At 39.6% G+C, this 14,966-nt stretch overlaps 1 protein-coding gene across 1 annotated transcript in view; it reads left to right on the top strand.

Moving 5' to 3' along the window:
* AGPAT1 (1-acylglycerol-3-phosphate O-acyltransferase 1) overlaps positions 1–14,966 on the top strand; it is a 621,246-nt gene that overhangs the window by 406,365 nt on the left and 199,915 nt on the right. Inside the window, exon 4 of the mRNA XM_044083187.1 lies at positions 6,883–7,058. Within this exon, the coding sequence (XP_043939122.1) occupies positions 6,883–7,058 (176 nt within the window). The remainder of the gene's footprint in view (positions 1–6,882; positions 7,059–14,966) is intronic.

Below are 14,966 nucleotides of genomic sequence, written 5' to 3'. Positions count from 1 at the left end.
CGATCAGTCTGGAGGCTGTGTCCCTTCTCTCTCTCTCTATCTCTAGATCCCCATTAAGACTTTCCACTGGTACAGCTGTAGGGTTCAAACCTCAGCTGATTGTCCAAGTCAAGTTCTCCACCAATCTCTCTGTGAAACCAGTGCTTCGTGCTCCTGCTGCAAGCAGCTGACAAATACACACCCCGGGAAAGGCTGACCAGATTTACTAGCTATGACCCCTTCTACCCAGACTATAAGATGCCACCAGACACTACCAAGCCAGCTACTCCAAGGCTCTTACAAAGGTACCCAGTTATACTGAGTGATATTACTATTAATATTAATTCATATGGTAATGTTGATCAAACAGCCAGGTTTGCAGGAGTGGCCAGAGTGTCACCAATAGCTATAAGTACTCTCAAAGGTTAAAATGCTCTCTAAAGGATCAACACAATGAAAAGTTTAAATATATTTAATAATAAATAAGAAATTGCAGTGAACACCAGAGTTTCAGTCACAAGGAATATTAAAATAACAGAGATGAATAGATTCACACAGATACAGAAAAACAGTATTTAATTAATCTCACTATATTTTCCTGACTGATTTAAAGAATTATTATTCCCTGGTTACTTACTGGAGCAAGGCAAGATGAAGTAGGTGAGAGATCCTTCTTTGTCAGATTACAAAAACAGAGTGCTCTGAGACTTCAGTCTCACCTAGTATTAAACATTATTTTTAGTGATGGTTTACAGAATGACATCACATACATCTGGTCATCTGACTTCTGGTTCCCATGCCAACCCCCTTTGACTAGAAGCTGTCAGGATTTATCACGTGTGTCAGTAATACACACACACAGCCTTGATAAGATCTGTTGCAGCTCCTGGAAGTCATAAAACAATTTCAAACCTCCACCCTTCCAGAGTAGCAATTAGTTCACCCCAGTGGCAATGCAGGAAACTTCCTAGTACAGACATTTTGTCTCTGGCTGCATTGAGAACTGTAAGATACAGTCTTTATGACCTAGACCCAGTAATTTAATTTCAGAACACTTTTCAAAGTTAGCTGCAGCTGGACTGTGATTAACCTTTTCTGTTCCAGAATTCTCTGTTAAACATATAAATTTAATTCAGTTATGATACAGTCAGGACCCACTGTTGATACATGTTTAACACAAGCAACTTTATAAATGCATTTTCAACACAAGCATCTGTACAAATCAGTTTGCTATACAAATAACATGTAATTCTTTACAAAATTCAAGCTAGCTGTGCGGGCATATGGTACACATCCACTGCCCTTCTTCTCCTGGCACAGCTGGCAGTACCTCACATCATCACAATCCCCACCAAAAAAAAAAAAAAAGGTGGTTAATTGACTACTGTCACAGTAGTTGTATATATAGTGCCTTTACCAGTGTACATGCAGCCCAGTTTGTGGCTGAAAACGATTCATAATGAGCAGTTCTGCTACACACACACACACACACACACACACACCCCACACACCCACACCACACACACTTATTCTACAAGGCCTATTTAAACTCTCTTAAGCGGCTAGATTTGCCTTTGAGAAAACTGAAGTCAAGAAAATGTTCTCAGGTTTGCAAGAAATCATTCAAAAGAAATAGTAAATATCCTCTTCTCATTCGAATAGATATAAAAGTACATGCACTTTTCTTTACTTTTGTGATAGGATCTTTTGCATGCTTCAGTACATCTACTGATTAGATTTTCCATTATTGTATTACTAACTGTGTAATAAAATGAAGTAGTTTCTCCAGAAAACCCAGTAATGTGTCAATAGTACTCACTAAATTGACATAAAACATGCATCTACTTAGGATTCCTGCCTCACAGTGGTTGGTTTCCAGTTTTGTTATTGGTTGGCCTGTATTTTCTACAGAGTCTGCATGTCCTGTCCAAGTAGCTTTTTGCAAGGTGCTCTAGTTTCCTTGCATAACCCCAAAACATGACATAGCAGAAGTGAGTATATTCATATTGCGCGCAGGTGCATGTTGCATATGTGAGCAAGTGTACTGAGTGTGTGTGTGTGTCTGTCTGTGTGTGTGTCTGTCTGTGTGTGTGTGTGCAAGAACCTTCAGGAGTGCCACCAGTGTATAAAGTTGTTAGCCAAGTTCTGATAGATACAGTAGTTGATGTATGCCACTGTTGACCAGCTGGAATTCTCTGGTTGCTTTGACTGTCAAAATTCAAAGTCCTTATGATGAGCAGTACAGTGCCAGACACCATGTGTTTGAGTGTCACCGTTCAGCACTGATACTTGAGGGTGCTTACCCCTGCCCTACTCTCAGCCTGACAACAAGCAGCCTTTCCCCAGGCTATCCAGGCTGTCAAACAACTAGCATACAACACCTATCCTAGGACGACAGACATTGGTGTCTTCCCACAGGATATCCACAGGACAGTAGTCAGCTTCTCCCTTTTTATTATCGGGGGTCATTGCGTCTTTCACCAGCAAACATCACATCGGCAGGTGGTACATGCTTCAAGCTTACCTGGCCTGTAGGCGATTGGTGTCCATATACCACTACCTTCCTAGCATGTTAACATATTCCCACCCCCCACCTCACAGTCCACCTGAGATGTCAGTCTCCTCCCCTGGATTACTCTGGAAGACAGTGTCCCCAAAGCTTACTAGCTGTGTCAGTGAATAGTGAGGGGCATCGTGGTCATTTCTCAGCCTGTGTGTTTTACATTTTTATTTTCTACATTTCTTCCACATGAGGCTACCCTGGTTAGGAATTGTGGCCATCTTGCTGTGGCCCAGTCACATGTAAGTGAGTTGCATGACATTTATCTTCATGTAATGTACCTCACCAGTGTTGCCCTGGGTGACCAACGTACTGTGACAGTAATACCCTACAGCACATTTCCTCACCTGATCCTTTTTGTCATAAATAGCATAACACTATACACCTTTAGGAGTTTGGTGATGCATACAGCCATGGGGCAAGTCCCTGTAATGCTGGTGGGCTAAGTTTCTTAAATCCCATATGTGGTTTTCAGTGTCATGATGGAGAAAGAACTAAGATGCTCTTATCTGTGCTGTAAAATATTATGCTAATTAATAAAATTGGTTTTACATAAATGTTGACTATAGCCCACGTGATAAATTATGTTTGTTTGCTTCAGTTTATTTCAGTATGTTCTTTATTTTTGTCTACGCCAACACAAATTAGCTCAGGCCCTTGCTAGAAACAGAAGATTGTTTTTAGAGAAACATGGGTGTGTGGTATTTTCTCAGTGGCTGTTTTGTTTGAGTTCACTAACTGAAATAAAGATTCATGTGCTCTTGGCCTTTAGAATATAAAATAAGATTAGAAATACAAGCAAAAAGTGAAACATGAAGTTTTGCTCGGGCTACTATATTTTCTTTAGCTATATGCAGTATTATAAATGACTTAAAATATAGGGGAAGAATTACTGGAAAACAGACATGAACTTTAAAAGTTAAGAATCTAAAAACAGATGCAGGGCACACAATAGGAAACCAGTTTATATATGTGGGTAGACTTTAGTTGCACTGATTTTGTGACAACACTCCCCTAGGATTCAAAAGAAGTCCTTATGGTTCCATAAACTGGCTTCCACAGGTAGGGTAATTTATTCTATCTGTGAAGCATGTGATTCAGACAGAGCTTTAGCCACAATAAGGAAGCCGCCATTATCAATTCAAATGCATGCTGTCTGAGTCGCATTTTTCTATCAGCCTTTGACTGCGGGGGTATGCACTAGCACTAGTGGCTCGTGCATCACATTGATTCAGGCATCCCCCAACACGCACAAACACACACACACACACACATATTCATGCATTTGTGTACACCAGAGACGTATGTGCCGCATTCCTCGATATTGTGCCCCTCAACAATTGAGGAGCAACAAAAAAAAAAATCCGTGATTTGGAGGCTGATGCACCTGAAATGCATGAGCCACCCAGCCAACCACGTCTCACCTCCACCCTTTCCTCAGCTGAGGAGCCATTAAAAAAAATGAGTGTGTGAGCAGGTTTCTGGGCATTGCAGCAGGGCTAGCCACCCAGTGGTATAAACCTTGGCTCGAGATGATTGTCACTGCAGAAGTGACACCCCGACCTCATGTGCAAAATGGGAAAAGAGGTTGAGGATGGATGGATCAGGTTCCTCGGGCTGCTGAAATGCTGGAGTCCATCAGATCCTGTTTCTGTACCATATCCCCAGCCTGCCTTCCTCTGATTTTGCCTTTAAAACTGTAGAAAACTGACTTTAGGCCACACACAGAGAGCACTGCAGCCCTCAGGTTTGACCACAAATACTTTTTAAGGTTTTTCAAAACCAGTATGCAATAAAGAGTGATCAGCATCCGATGGCTGATCATGCTTCCTAACTCTTTGCTTCTGGGGAAATTGCCCCCTTTACCCCTCAGTACTATTCATCATGGGTATTTGTTTAAAAATGAACAATGAATGTGTGGCGGACATGTTCTCCATGGAGCAGTGAAGAAAATGGAATTTCTTTGACTCAGAGTGGGGTCTGTTTCAGATTATTGAAATCTGAATCCACCAAACACCTCATCTTTGACCCGTTTTAATCGATACCTAATGTCCTCGAACGATCGTTACATCAAATCTTGAGCCAACAAAATGATTGCAGCACAAAATTTTAAAACCTAACCTGGTGGAGGCTATCACTCCAACTAAATACATCAACTCTGAGATTGCACTACAGTGGGGAAAAGGGCAAATTCCCGATGATGGCCCACTGGTTACTTACTGTGGGAACATTTTTGATGTAACAGTTGTTCAAAGACATTAGGTTTCGATTAAGATGGGTCAATGAAGAGGTGTAGGGTGGATTCATATTTCGATAATCTTATATAGACCACTCAGAGTGACAAACATTCCTCATAATGAGGCACATTTGAGAGGAATAGGTGGAATTTCTATAGGTTAGTACTGGCATCTGTATTAAATGGATACAGAAACTCTGTTTACAGGGATGGTTAAGACAAAAGTGCAAGTTCCCCTTCTCCTAACATTCTAACAGCCTAGGAGCTGACTCTAATGTTTAGACATGCAGAGGGATGTGGTTATCTGCACAGGAATGTGTAACTTTGCCCCTCACTGAAAGTAGATTTTTTTTGTAATATGTTTATGATGTTGCATTTCCTGGTTAGACTTCTGATTTTTGGCATTTTGTCAATTTGTTTTCTTGGACACTTTGATGTGTTTATTTCTGTTGCATCAATGACTTTCTTTAACTGCTCTTTATATGAATCTAATCAGGTTAATCTAAACGTCAGAATGTTTGATGCAAAAACATTGACTGCAAAAAGTAAAAAAATAAAAAGATTGACACTTTAATGCGCATATACCAAGCCATACCCTTGGACCGTACAAAACAAAGCTATTGTTATTTTGCAAGGCAAGCCCCTCTGCATCCCTCACACCTCCTGCTAATTATATATAGTCCGAGACCACCCAATCCCTGGGGTAGGAGTGTATTACCCAACCCCAGGGATTGTTGATCTTGCACACCTGTGAACCATCTATTGTAATGACCAAAATGTGTCGACAAAACAGATATTGACATTTGGGAGTTTCAGTTATAAAAAGCCATCCTTTATATATATATATATATATATATATATATATATATATATATATATATATATATATATATATATATATATATATATATATATATATATATATACACATACATGCACACATTTATGTGCAGTATGCATTATTTGTGTATATGTAGATCCCTTCTGTGAATGGCATTGTAATAGACAAGCTGATTCCTTGCACTGCATATACTTGTCCATATCTGAAACTTGATTGTTAGATTTCACATATGTATGTTGTGGAGTGAGTAGCACACCGAATATCATTGTGGTCTCAAAGAACTTGGTTCTCCAGTTCATTTCCTGGCTTGGGTGCTTTTTGTGCAGAGTCTGCATGTCCTGTTTGTATCCATGAGGGTTTTTGCCAGATGCTTTAGTTTATTTCCACATCCTAAAAATTGCCTGTGTGTGTGTGTGTGATGTGTTTATGAGGGCTCCTTATTGAATTGTCTGCACTTGAAATGCCGAGTGTTAAAAAGCTGAAGAAATAAAGGTCTGAAAACACAAAGAAGAGTATATCTCGAAAATCACTCTTCTCATTAAAAATTATTTTTTGTGGGGGGTGGCAGTACCCCCTCCACCTTCCATGAGGTGGGCAAGCTCCCCACACCCCTGAACTTATGTATACCAAGTGAGAGAATGTCATACCTCACAGAAAAGGGAATATTAGGTCAAATAGCTCCTCAGAATTGGTATATAGATGAGTCTGATCTTAAGGCCATTCAGTGTCTGCATTTCTGGACTCACACTAGCGGGTTTTGACATTTCACATGGTTACCATTTGTAAATGTTCTATGATTTACTGATGTCCTATGAAGGATGCTTCTCTGCCTTGCATCCACTAAATTCCGGACAGGCTCTTGCTTCACTATGACCCTGAATTGAACAAAGCAGGTATTGAAAAAGAAAGAGTAAGTGAGTATTGTGGAGTAGATCTTCTTTGGTTAGCCTTATAAAAAGGATTTTATCTTAGTGAAAGTTGCATATTAAATAGTTTTGGAATAAGTAAATTTAATGAAACAGTTTTACAGTAAGTAAATTACATTTTTTTTATATTGGGTTTTAAAGATAAGAGTTTTATGAAGATTGTTGTGTTGTGATGTGTTTGTATAATAGCCTTGGGTGTAATGGCAGAGAGTTTTATAATTCCATTGTAAAATGAGCATTTATGAATAACTGGCAGGTTTAGAAGGCATTTCTGTCTTTGTAGTGTCCTGCTTTACCTGCATCTAATGTTTGTTTATATTTTTTCATCCACTGTCTGCAGGTATGATGGAGATTCTACCTAATCGCTGTGTACCTATCGCCAAAAGGGAGCTGATGTACGCTGGTACTGCTGGCCTGGCCTGCTGGCTCTCTGGTGTCATCTTTATCAACCGCAAGAAAACTGATGATGCTATCAGTGTGATGTGTGAGGTGGCGAACACCATGATAAAGGAGGATGTAAGTATACTGAATGATCAAACTTGATGAATGATTAAACTTAAGTAGCATTGGAAGGATGTTGGTGTTGTTCACAGCTAATCAGAAGGGCAGCTATGGTGAAATTATTTTAGTGCCAAATGCTTGAGAAACAAACAAAAAAAAATTATAACTATTTAAATACAGACCATCTCAGGGAAGGCTGTGATTTATTCTGCTTAAATCAGTTTAAAAACTCAGGAGGTACAGGTGTTGGTGGAAACATGTTGTACTTAGCTGAACTAGCAGCTGTGCAGGAGAAATGAATCTATGACATAGTTTTTCCTGCCCGGGTTTTTAAGAAACTGTGAATGTGATTAGCAGTTTTGCAGATAAGATTTTTAATTATTTGTGAACTTAACATTTGTCTTAGCATTTGCTGTGTACATCCATATCATTTTGTAAATTGATTATTAAAATGTGTCTGTAAAAGTGATAATCATTTGTGTAAGAACTTTACTTGTCTGTATGTTGTAGTACTTCATATTCTAGTCTGGTCTGGTGTGCAGTCCTATTTTTATGAAAAAGCTGTAGATTTACATTAAAAATAGTTGGTTTAGTTATACATTTTTTTACATAGTCCCTCTTTTCCAGTTCTGAAAGTATACTAGAATTTTTAAGTAGGCAAGGCAGAGTTGCCTTATTCTTTCAAATTGCATCTGCATAGTCAGTATGATTGTGTTTAACTATCTTCACCATGTTTTAGATTGAGCTGTAGTCTTAGAAGAGGCTACATTACTGACAACATCTTTCAGTTTGTTTTTACTTACATAACAGGGAAAAGTCTTGGCTGTGTTGAATTTTTGTCTATTTTCTATTGAAAAAAAAAACTTCTTGAATGCCTTAAAAGCTAGTCTTTCTGTGTGGTACTGTATAGTTCTGTATGTTTCTCCTTCTAGCCAGACAGTGCATGTGAAGACTTTTAACAGTCTCCTCAAAAGAAATATGTTGTTGACTTGGGGTCATTGTCATTGCACTCTTACTGTAGTTTCCCACCCCTCCTTTTCCCTGAGCTGGATTTGAACTGTAGGCGAGTATGCTGGCTCAGCGGCTGGCAGTGAACAAAAACAGACTGATGAGAAAATACAAAGAAGTCTCAATCAATGCCAGCTAAATAAAAATTCCAGTTTATTGAGATGCAGACAGCATTTGGAGACGTGACTTTCAAACTCTTTATTTCAAAACAGACACTGTTTCACTCAAAGTGGGTGCCAGAAAAGTGCCTGTCCATCTCTTTCCTTTCCAAGAAGTAGCATTCTGCTTTAACAGGGTCAGCATGTCTGGAATTTGACCTATGTAAAAAAAAAAAAAAAGGTTGAGTTTATTGTTGTCACTACTTTAGTGACAAGAGGGAGGTCTGTGGGTGACACTGCTTGAAGTTTATTTAATTTTATTGACTGGATTAGTCCCATTAGGCCAGGAACCCCGAGGTGATATTTATACTGACAAGGGAATATTTCACAAGGGCACTGGGGAACATCTCTATTCTTTGTGCTGTGGGATTTGCTACATGCACGTATGCTACCACTGCCTCAGGCAGATGGGTCCAAGTAATCTGATCCTGAAGTTGTTCTACTAACAGATTAATGCTAAAGGAGGTATTCTGACACATAACAGTTTGTTTTAGATTAATGCTAAAGGAGGTAATCTACCACATAACAGTTTGTTTCAGATTAATGCTAAAGGAGGTTTGTTTGTGTCTTTCGGCTTTTCCCAGTTAGGGGTCGCCACAGCGGAACTCCGGTCCGCTAATGATTGGCAGTTGATTTTTACGTACCGGCTTACCAGGCCTGATGCACAACCTTCAACAAAGGTACGCCCATTCACACATGTCTCCACGCAGAAGACGCTCTAGCTGAGAATCGAACTGGACAGCGTCTTACTGTGAGGCAACAACGCTACCGCAGCGCCATTCTATCACATAACAGTTTGTTTCAGATTAATGCTAACGGAGGTATTCTATCACATAACAGTTTGTTTCAGATTAATGCTAACAGAGGTATTCTATCACATAACAGTTTGTTTCAGATTAATGCTGACGGAGGTATTCTATCACATAACAGTTTGTTTCAGATTAATGCTAATGGAGGTATTCTATCACATAAGTTTATTTCAGATTAATGCTAACGGAGGTATTCTATCACATAGTTTATTTCAGATTAATGCTAACAGAGGTATTCTATCACATAACAGCTTGCTTTAGTTTTCCTTCTGCAGTAATGTGGATGCATTGCTGCTGTGGCACTGCTTGGCAGCATGCTGTCAAAGGTTCAGTGCCAGCCAAGGATTTTTATATCCATTTAGTGGGGACAATTTAACTGCATCATTCCACCATGTTAGTTCTGATCTCAAGCCTGTAAATACTAACTGGTTATTTCTAGTCATCTGGAATTTATAGGCTATATATTAAAATTAGTATGACATACTGGTTTAATCACAGCTTCCATTCTTTAGCCTTGCAAAAGATTGTGGCCAGTGAGCAAAAGGAATGTCTCGACACTTAATATGCAGTACATTTTGCATTCCTCAGGTTATTTATCTTAGTAGTGCCATGAGACACCTTACAGTGTTATGAGGATTATTTACCTGTGCCTCATCTGGTATTCAGGGCCATTTAATTGGAGAATTTCAACAGAGGGAAATTGGTTATTTTGAACCAGAAGAAGTTTAGTTATTGGTAACTATGCATTTAGGTTGCATTTATAAATGATCACTAGGTAACGTAATTGTCTTATTTTGGAACATTTGTTAAGATATGTGATGCGTAATCTTGATATCTTCATAAATATAATTGTAATATTTTAAATAAAAGATGTGTTTTTCATAATGAGCAATGGAACATTTTATAATAATTTTAATAATGATAGTAATGTTCTGGGAATGTGCCTTGCCTGTTTTTTTGTTGGCCATGTCCCACCTCCGCCACTTTCTTGAGCTACTTGTTGACTCCAACACTCTTTGGATGACAGCTAGAGTGACTGACCAGATGCTGTACTGCATAATATGCTGTAGAAGTAGTAAAGACTGTGAATCCATTACCAGATTAACGTTAGCAGTAAAGTCACATTACACTCTTTATAGGAAAGTTAGTTGACCTGGTCCATAAAGGTAAAATTGAACAGATCAAGGTCAGGTCTTCAGATAGGGGAGAAGGTAAGGCTTCTGCCAGTGCTGGAACTTCCCTTGGTGAGGCAGTGGTTAGCATATAAGGCTTCATATACGGCCTAAATGCAGGGCAAATAAGGCCCACTTTGTAGTGTAGGGATGCCTAGATTTAGATCTAGTCAGTGATTCATTGCATGGCAATGGGGATATAATACCAGGGGAGGAATTAAGGTGTAATGAAAAAATCATGACCAGCTGCACATCACGACCACTTTTTGCTAGGAGTTTTTCCTTGTGCTACTTAGCCAATAGAAAGCTCACTGCCTTCTCTCAAAAATGGGCAGACATAAAGAGATTGTGTGGGTGCTGTTCTTTGCAAGACAGTGGGGAAATGACTTGGTCACTGAGGCACCATAAGGCCAGATGGGATAACTGAACGAGTGGCAAAATTTTCCATTTTAATGTAGTTTGATTTTAGCTTTTCAGTAACTCCCCCTAGTGGCGTGACAGCAAGTACCCCATCTCAGACTGAATCCAATTAAAAAACAAGCACAAACATGCACTCTGTTCACAGAAGTTGCTCCAGTAGCCCTGTTAACAGCTCTTAAGATAACAGCATTTCTTGTTATAACAGTCATGAATTCTATAAACTGTAGTCTGTAGGAGCAGGAAGTAACATGTTCTATACAAAGATGTTCTAGTATCTTCTATCTAGAACTACAAACTGATTTGTAGTCTGTGGCTTCTCTGTGTTCTGCCTTAGTTACTCTGTAATGTATGTGTTTATTGTTGCAGCCTAGGGGGCTGAACTCACTTACTGTTTTCTTAATTTCATATTTTTTCTGCATCTAGATGTGATGCTATTTTCATCTGATTGTTGTTTCCTGGGGCTTCCAGTGGGCTTTACATTATCACTTATGCTGCTGTTGTAAGTTTGGTTTATGACGGAAAGAGGTAAAGAGGGTGACAAATACAGAATGGGGTAAATATGAGGTAGAAGTTGACTAAAGGCATTGTGGATTATCTCTGGAGTCACAGGAAGGACAAAAAGTTAAAAAAAGAATACAAAAAAAGACAGCCCTCTTGACTCAACTTTTCACACATTGAAAGCAAGCTGCTTGGCACTTTGCCAAGGTAGTTGTCCCTGACCTCCAGACCTCAGTTTTCAAAGAACTTTAACAGGTCACATCGAAGTACAACTAAACGTGCCTGTCAGATGAATAGTTCAGATGTTTTATACGATACATCTGGATTTGCACTAACGAATATTACTCCATATTTACAGGCCTTTAAAATGATAAACTAAAGGTTTGCTCAGTTGACTGCTGGGGTTGGCAGTGCTCAGTTTGCTCAGTTGACTGCTGGGGTTGGCAGTGCTCTAACACACACTCTCTTGACGACAACAGGTGACTATTGGGAAGGAGGGAATGACCACAAAGCTCTTTTTTTATCTGGGGTCCTACTGTTTCAATACACTGCCTACAAGTACTTCCTTGGCTTTCTAGGACCAGGCCTGCAGTGTAACAGCCCTGTTGAGAGTAACAGCTCCTCTACTTGCAACCCGTTTGGCCTATACCATGGGGCAGGACCCAGGCATTCCCAGGCTAGACTTGTGTTCTATTCATTCCTGCCCAGGAGTCCCTATCATCCTATTCTTTCTTCAGTGGTGGAGGCTGGGTGGTAAGAATCAAGCCAGTTTACTGGTCTTGTGGAGAGCCTACAGTTCCTCTGGTGGAGATATCTCCCTCCATGGTGACTGTCTTTCACCACAGAAATGTAGCTCTGCACACTGGTGCTTGTGCACAATGACAACATATGCTCCATAGGCCTTTGCTACATAGATGGTACACCTGCTGTTCTCACTAGGGTTCTCCTGAGTGATGAAAAATAACTTTGTCCCCCCAACCCCCCACCCAATGGATCAACCGGCAGGGGCCACTCACTTCTATCCCACCCTGCTGGCTCCAAACAGTGGAAATTTTTGTCTGCTTATTAAGTTTCTCACTTGGCTTCACCTGCTTACATCATTGAAGTTAACACTGTTGTTCTGCCGATTGTACTGCTATTATATTTAAGTAATGCAGTGCTGTTACTCCTTGCAACTGTTGCACGGTTATTAATTCTTGGCATTAGTGTAACAAAGTTTAGTCTGGGAGCAGATGCCATGGGCACAAAGTGTAAGATCAAGAGTTCCTGCATTGTAACAACATTTTATTTTTTGAGGGGGGGTAAGGATCTGCAGGAAGTCGATTGGTACAAAAGATAAAGTCCTTTTATTTTTTTATTTATTTATACATATTTTTGCTTTTTTGTGGGGTTGAGGCACTTTATTGGGGACTGGCACCAGGAGCTATACAAGCTTGTTATGGCTCTGATTGTTAGTAATATACCAGGTAATATTGTACTGTTGCCAATATTATTGTAAGTCATTTTGTACTATTGTTAGTTATTGATACTAGTTATGCAAGAATTAAATTAACATATTATCTGAGTTATAGAATTCACTTTTGATCACTGGTGGTGTTGCATTATTGCTGATTGCTCTACAACTGCAACATTTAAAGCTACTCTGCAGTACTCCAGAGAGTATTGGATGGTACTTCCTGATACACTTTTGCTTCTTATGCTGATTGCTCTACTTTTACAGTTACTACACTTGGAACCATTTGTTTAGACTATCTGTAGCTGTTGATCTAGAGTTAATGCACCTAGAGCTATTGAGTTAAACTTTCTGGTGCATTTTGCTGCTCCTAGTTCAGTAGAGATCAAGCTAAACTATTATTTCAGTGACAGATTGCACATGAGTACACCCATGATCAGTACTGTTTTTTTGCATTGCTGGTTATACTTATTGTTCCTCTGTTACAGCATTTGAAACGTGGGTTAGACTGCTTGATTTAAATTTGTCACTTGTTACTGATTACTGTTCCTGCATGCTGCTGCTGCTGTTACATTTAGATCATTTTGCACTTGATCATACTGCCACTGTTGCTTACTGTGCCTGGAGTGTACTAGTTTGTGTACCACCCACTGTCACATCTCACTTTTTTGTACCCTTTAACCACACTCTCTGTTATCACCATTTTTTACAATACACCCTTATACCTTATACCAAGAGTAGGCTGTTTAACTGTCCTCTTTTGGTCATACTCCTTTGACTGCAGTGGACACTAGGGACTGTCAGTCAGCTCGTGCTCCTGCTATAGCCAGCTTGATAGCGCTACGTATTTTGAACCAATGTAACATCATTCTCATGCTTACCAAAAGCCTGATGGTGTTGCTCCACAATGATTCAGTATGTGAGGAACTTGAAGGCTACCCTTTCACCTCAAAATCTATTTGATAAGTTCAGCATGCAGACACACTGACACACACTTGTTCTGCACAGAGCACTTCCACTAAATCAACTTATGCTGTGGTTATTAAAAGAACACTGCCTAAGCATCCCAAGCTAAGTACTAAGAAACCTCAGCCATTAGTTCACAGCAACAAAGAACAGCAGAAAGTCTAACCCAATGACTCCAGATTCCAAGCCTGTAAGACCCTCTGAGACTGCAGCCACCCACAATCATGTAGTAATAGGGAACACTATTGTCAGGCATACAGGTACTACCCTCACCAGTCTCTCTAGAACCAAGGTGCAGAACATAATGAGAGTTGCTAGATCCATTCTTCATGACAAATACTGTTATGACTTGGAAGTGACCAATGTGGGGCGGTGAATGACCTTAGACACTTTACCTAAAAGGACATTGAGAAGGATATAATTGATCTTGCTGTACGTGTGTACAAGGCAAGAAACACACTGATCTTGAGCTGCGTTTTGCTATCAAGCAGGATAACGTCAATATTCAAATACAATATAATCTGCTTTAAAAAAATGACTGTGTACCTGGTGTCATTCTAGGGGGATCCAGCATATTGTTGCCGAGGAGTTGCTACACTTCTCTTGCAATGGCAGTTGCATTTTGACTAAATCCTTTGTTGTTCCTGTAGCGCCTTTTCTAAGCAGCATCCGCTAGACTTTCCAAACCAGTAACATCTAATTTAGAACACATTAAGTTGCCTCTTCTCAGCTCCAGGAGTCTTAAAATAAATAAATAAACTAAATAAATAGAAGCTTGAACCTGAAGTCCTAATGCACCTTGAACACACTGTGTAAGAGTAGCTAACAGACATGGTTTTAAAAAAAATTTAAGTATTCACTCTGTTCCTGGGTTTAGCACCTACCATGTCTTCAAACTTCCTAACAATTACAAGAGTGCATTGACATGATGATGTCATTTCTTGACTGATTCCTCTGATCCCCAAATCTGAACTCATAGACATCTAGATCACCTTAAAGAAGAACAGTTAAGTTTCACGACTAACCATAGAATACTTACCATGTCCCTGGCTCACCACAATAGCAATTTTAACACTTTGCTGAAGTATCCATTAATTGCAACACCTTTATTTTGGGAGACTTACACTATTCATCAGTAAACTGGCTGACCTGTAACACTAATGATTGACATGCTGACTTCCTTGTATAAATGGTTAACCATTCTACTAGGGCCTCAACTTCCTTTAATCTTGTCCTCAGAGTTGTGACCCATCCTTGCACATCTACAGGTGTACCATCTTCCATCATTTAACCAGATGGTAAATCAGTGATCAGCCCCTCTCCCAATACATCTTTGTCTAGGGATTTCTCACAAGCAAACCTTTTTCACTTTACTTAATGAGTTAAGTACATTCTGCTGTAATCCTTCTCTGAGGTACTTTTTGTGCTAAGACTTCCAC

Source organism: Protopterus annectens, chromosome 9.part0 (genome assembly GCF_019279795.1).
Source record: "Protopterus annectens isolate FY-2018-M chromosome 9.part0, PAN1.0, whole genome shotgun sequence".
NCBI lineage: Eukaryota > Metazoa > Chordata > Ceratodontiformes > Protopteridae > Protopterus > Protopterus annectens.
Note: the sequence above shows the minus strand (reverse complement) of the source record. Positions and strands in the feature narration are given on the sequence as shown.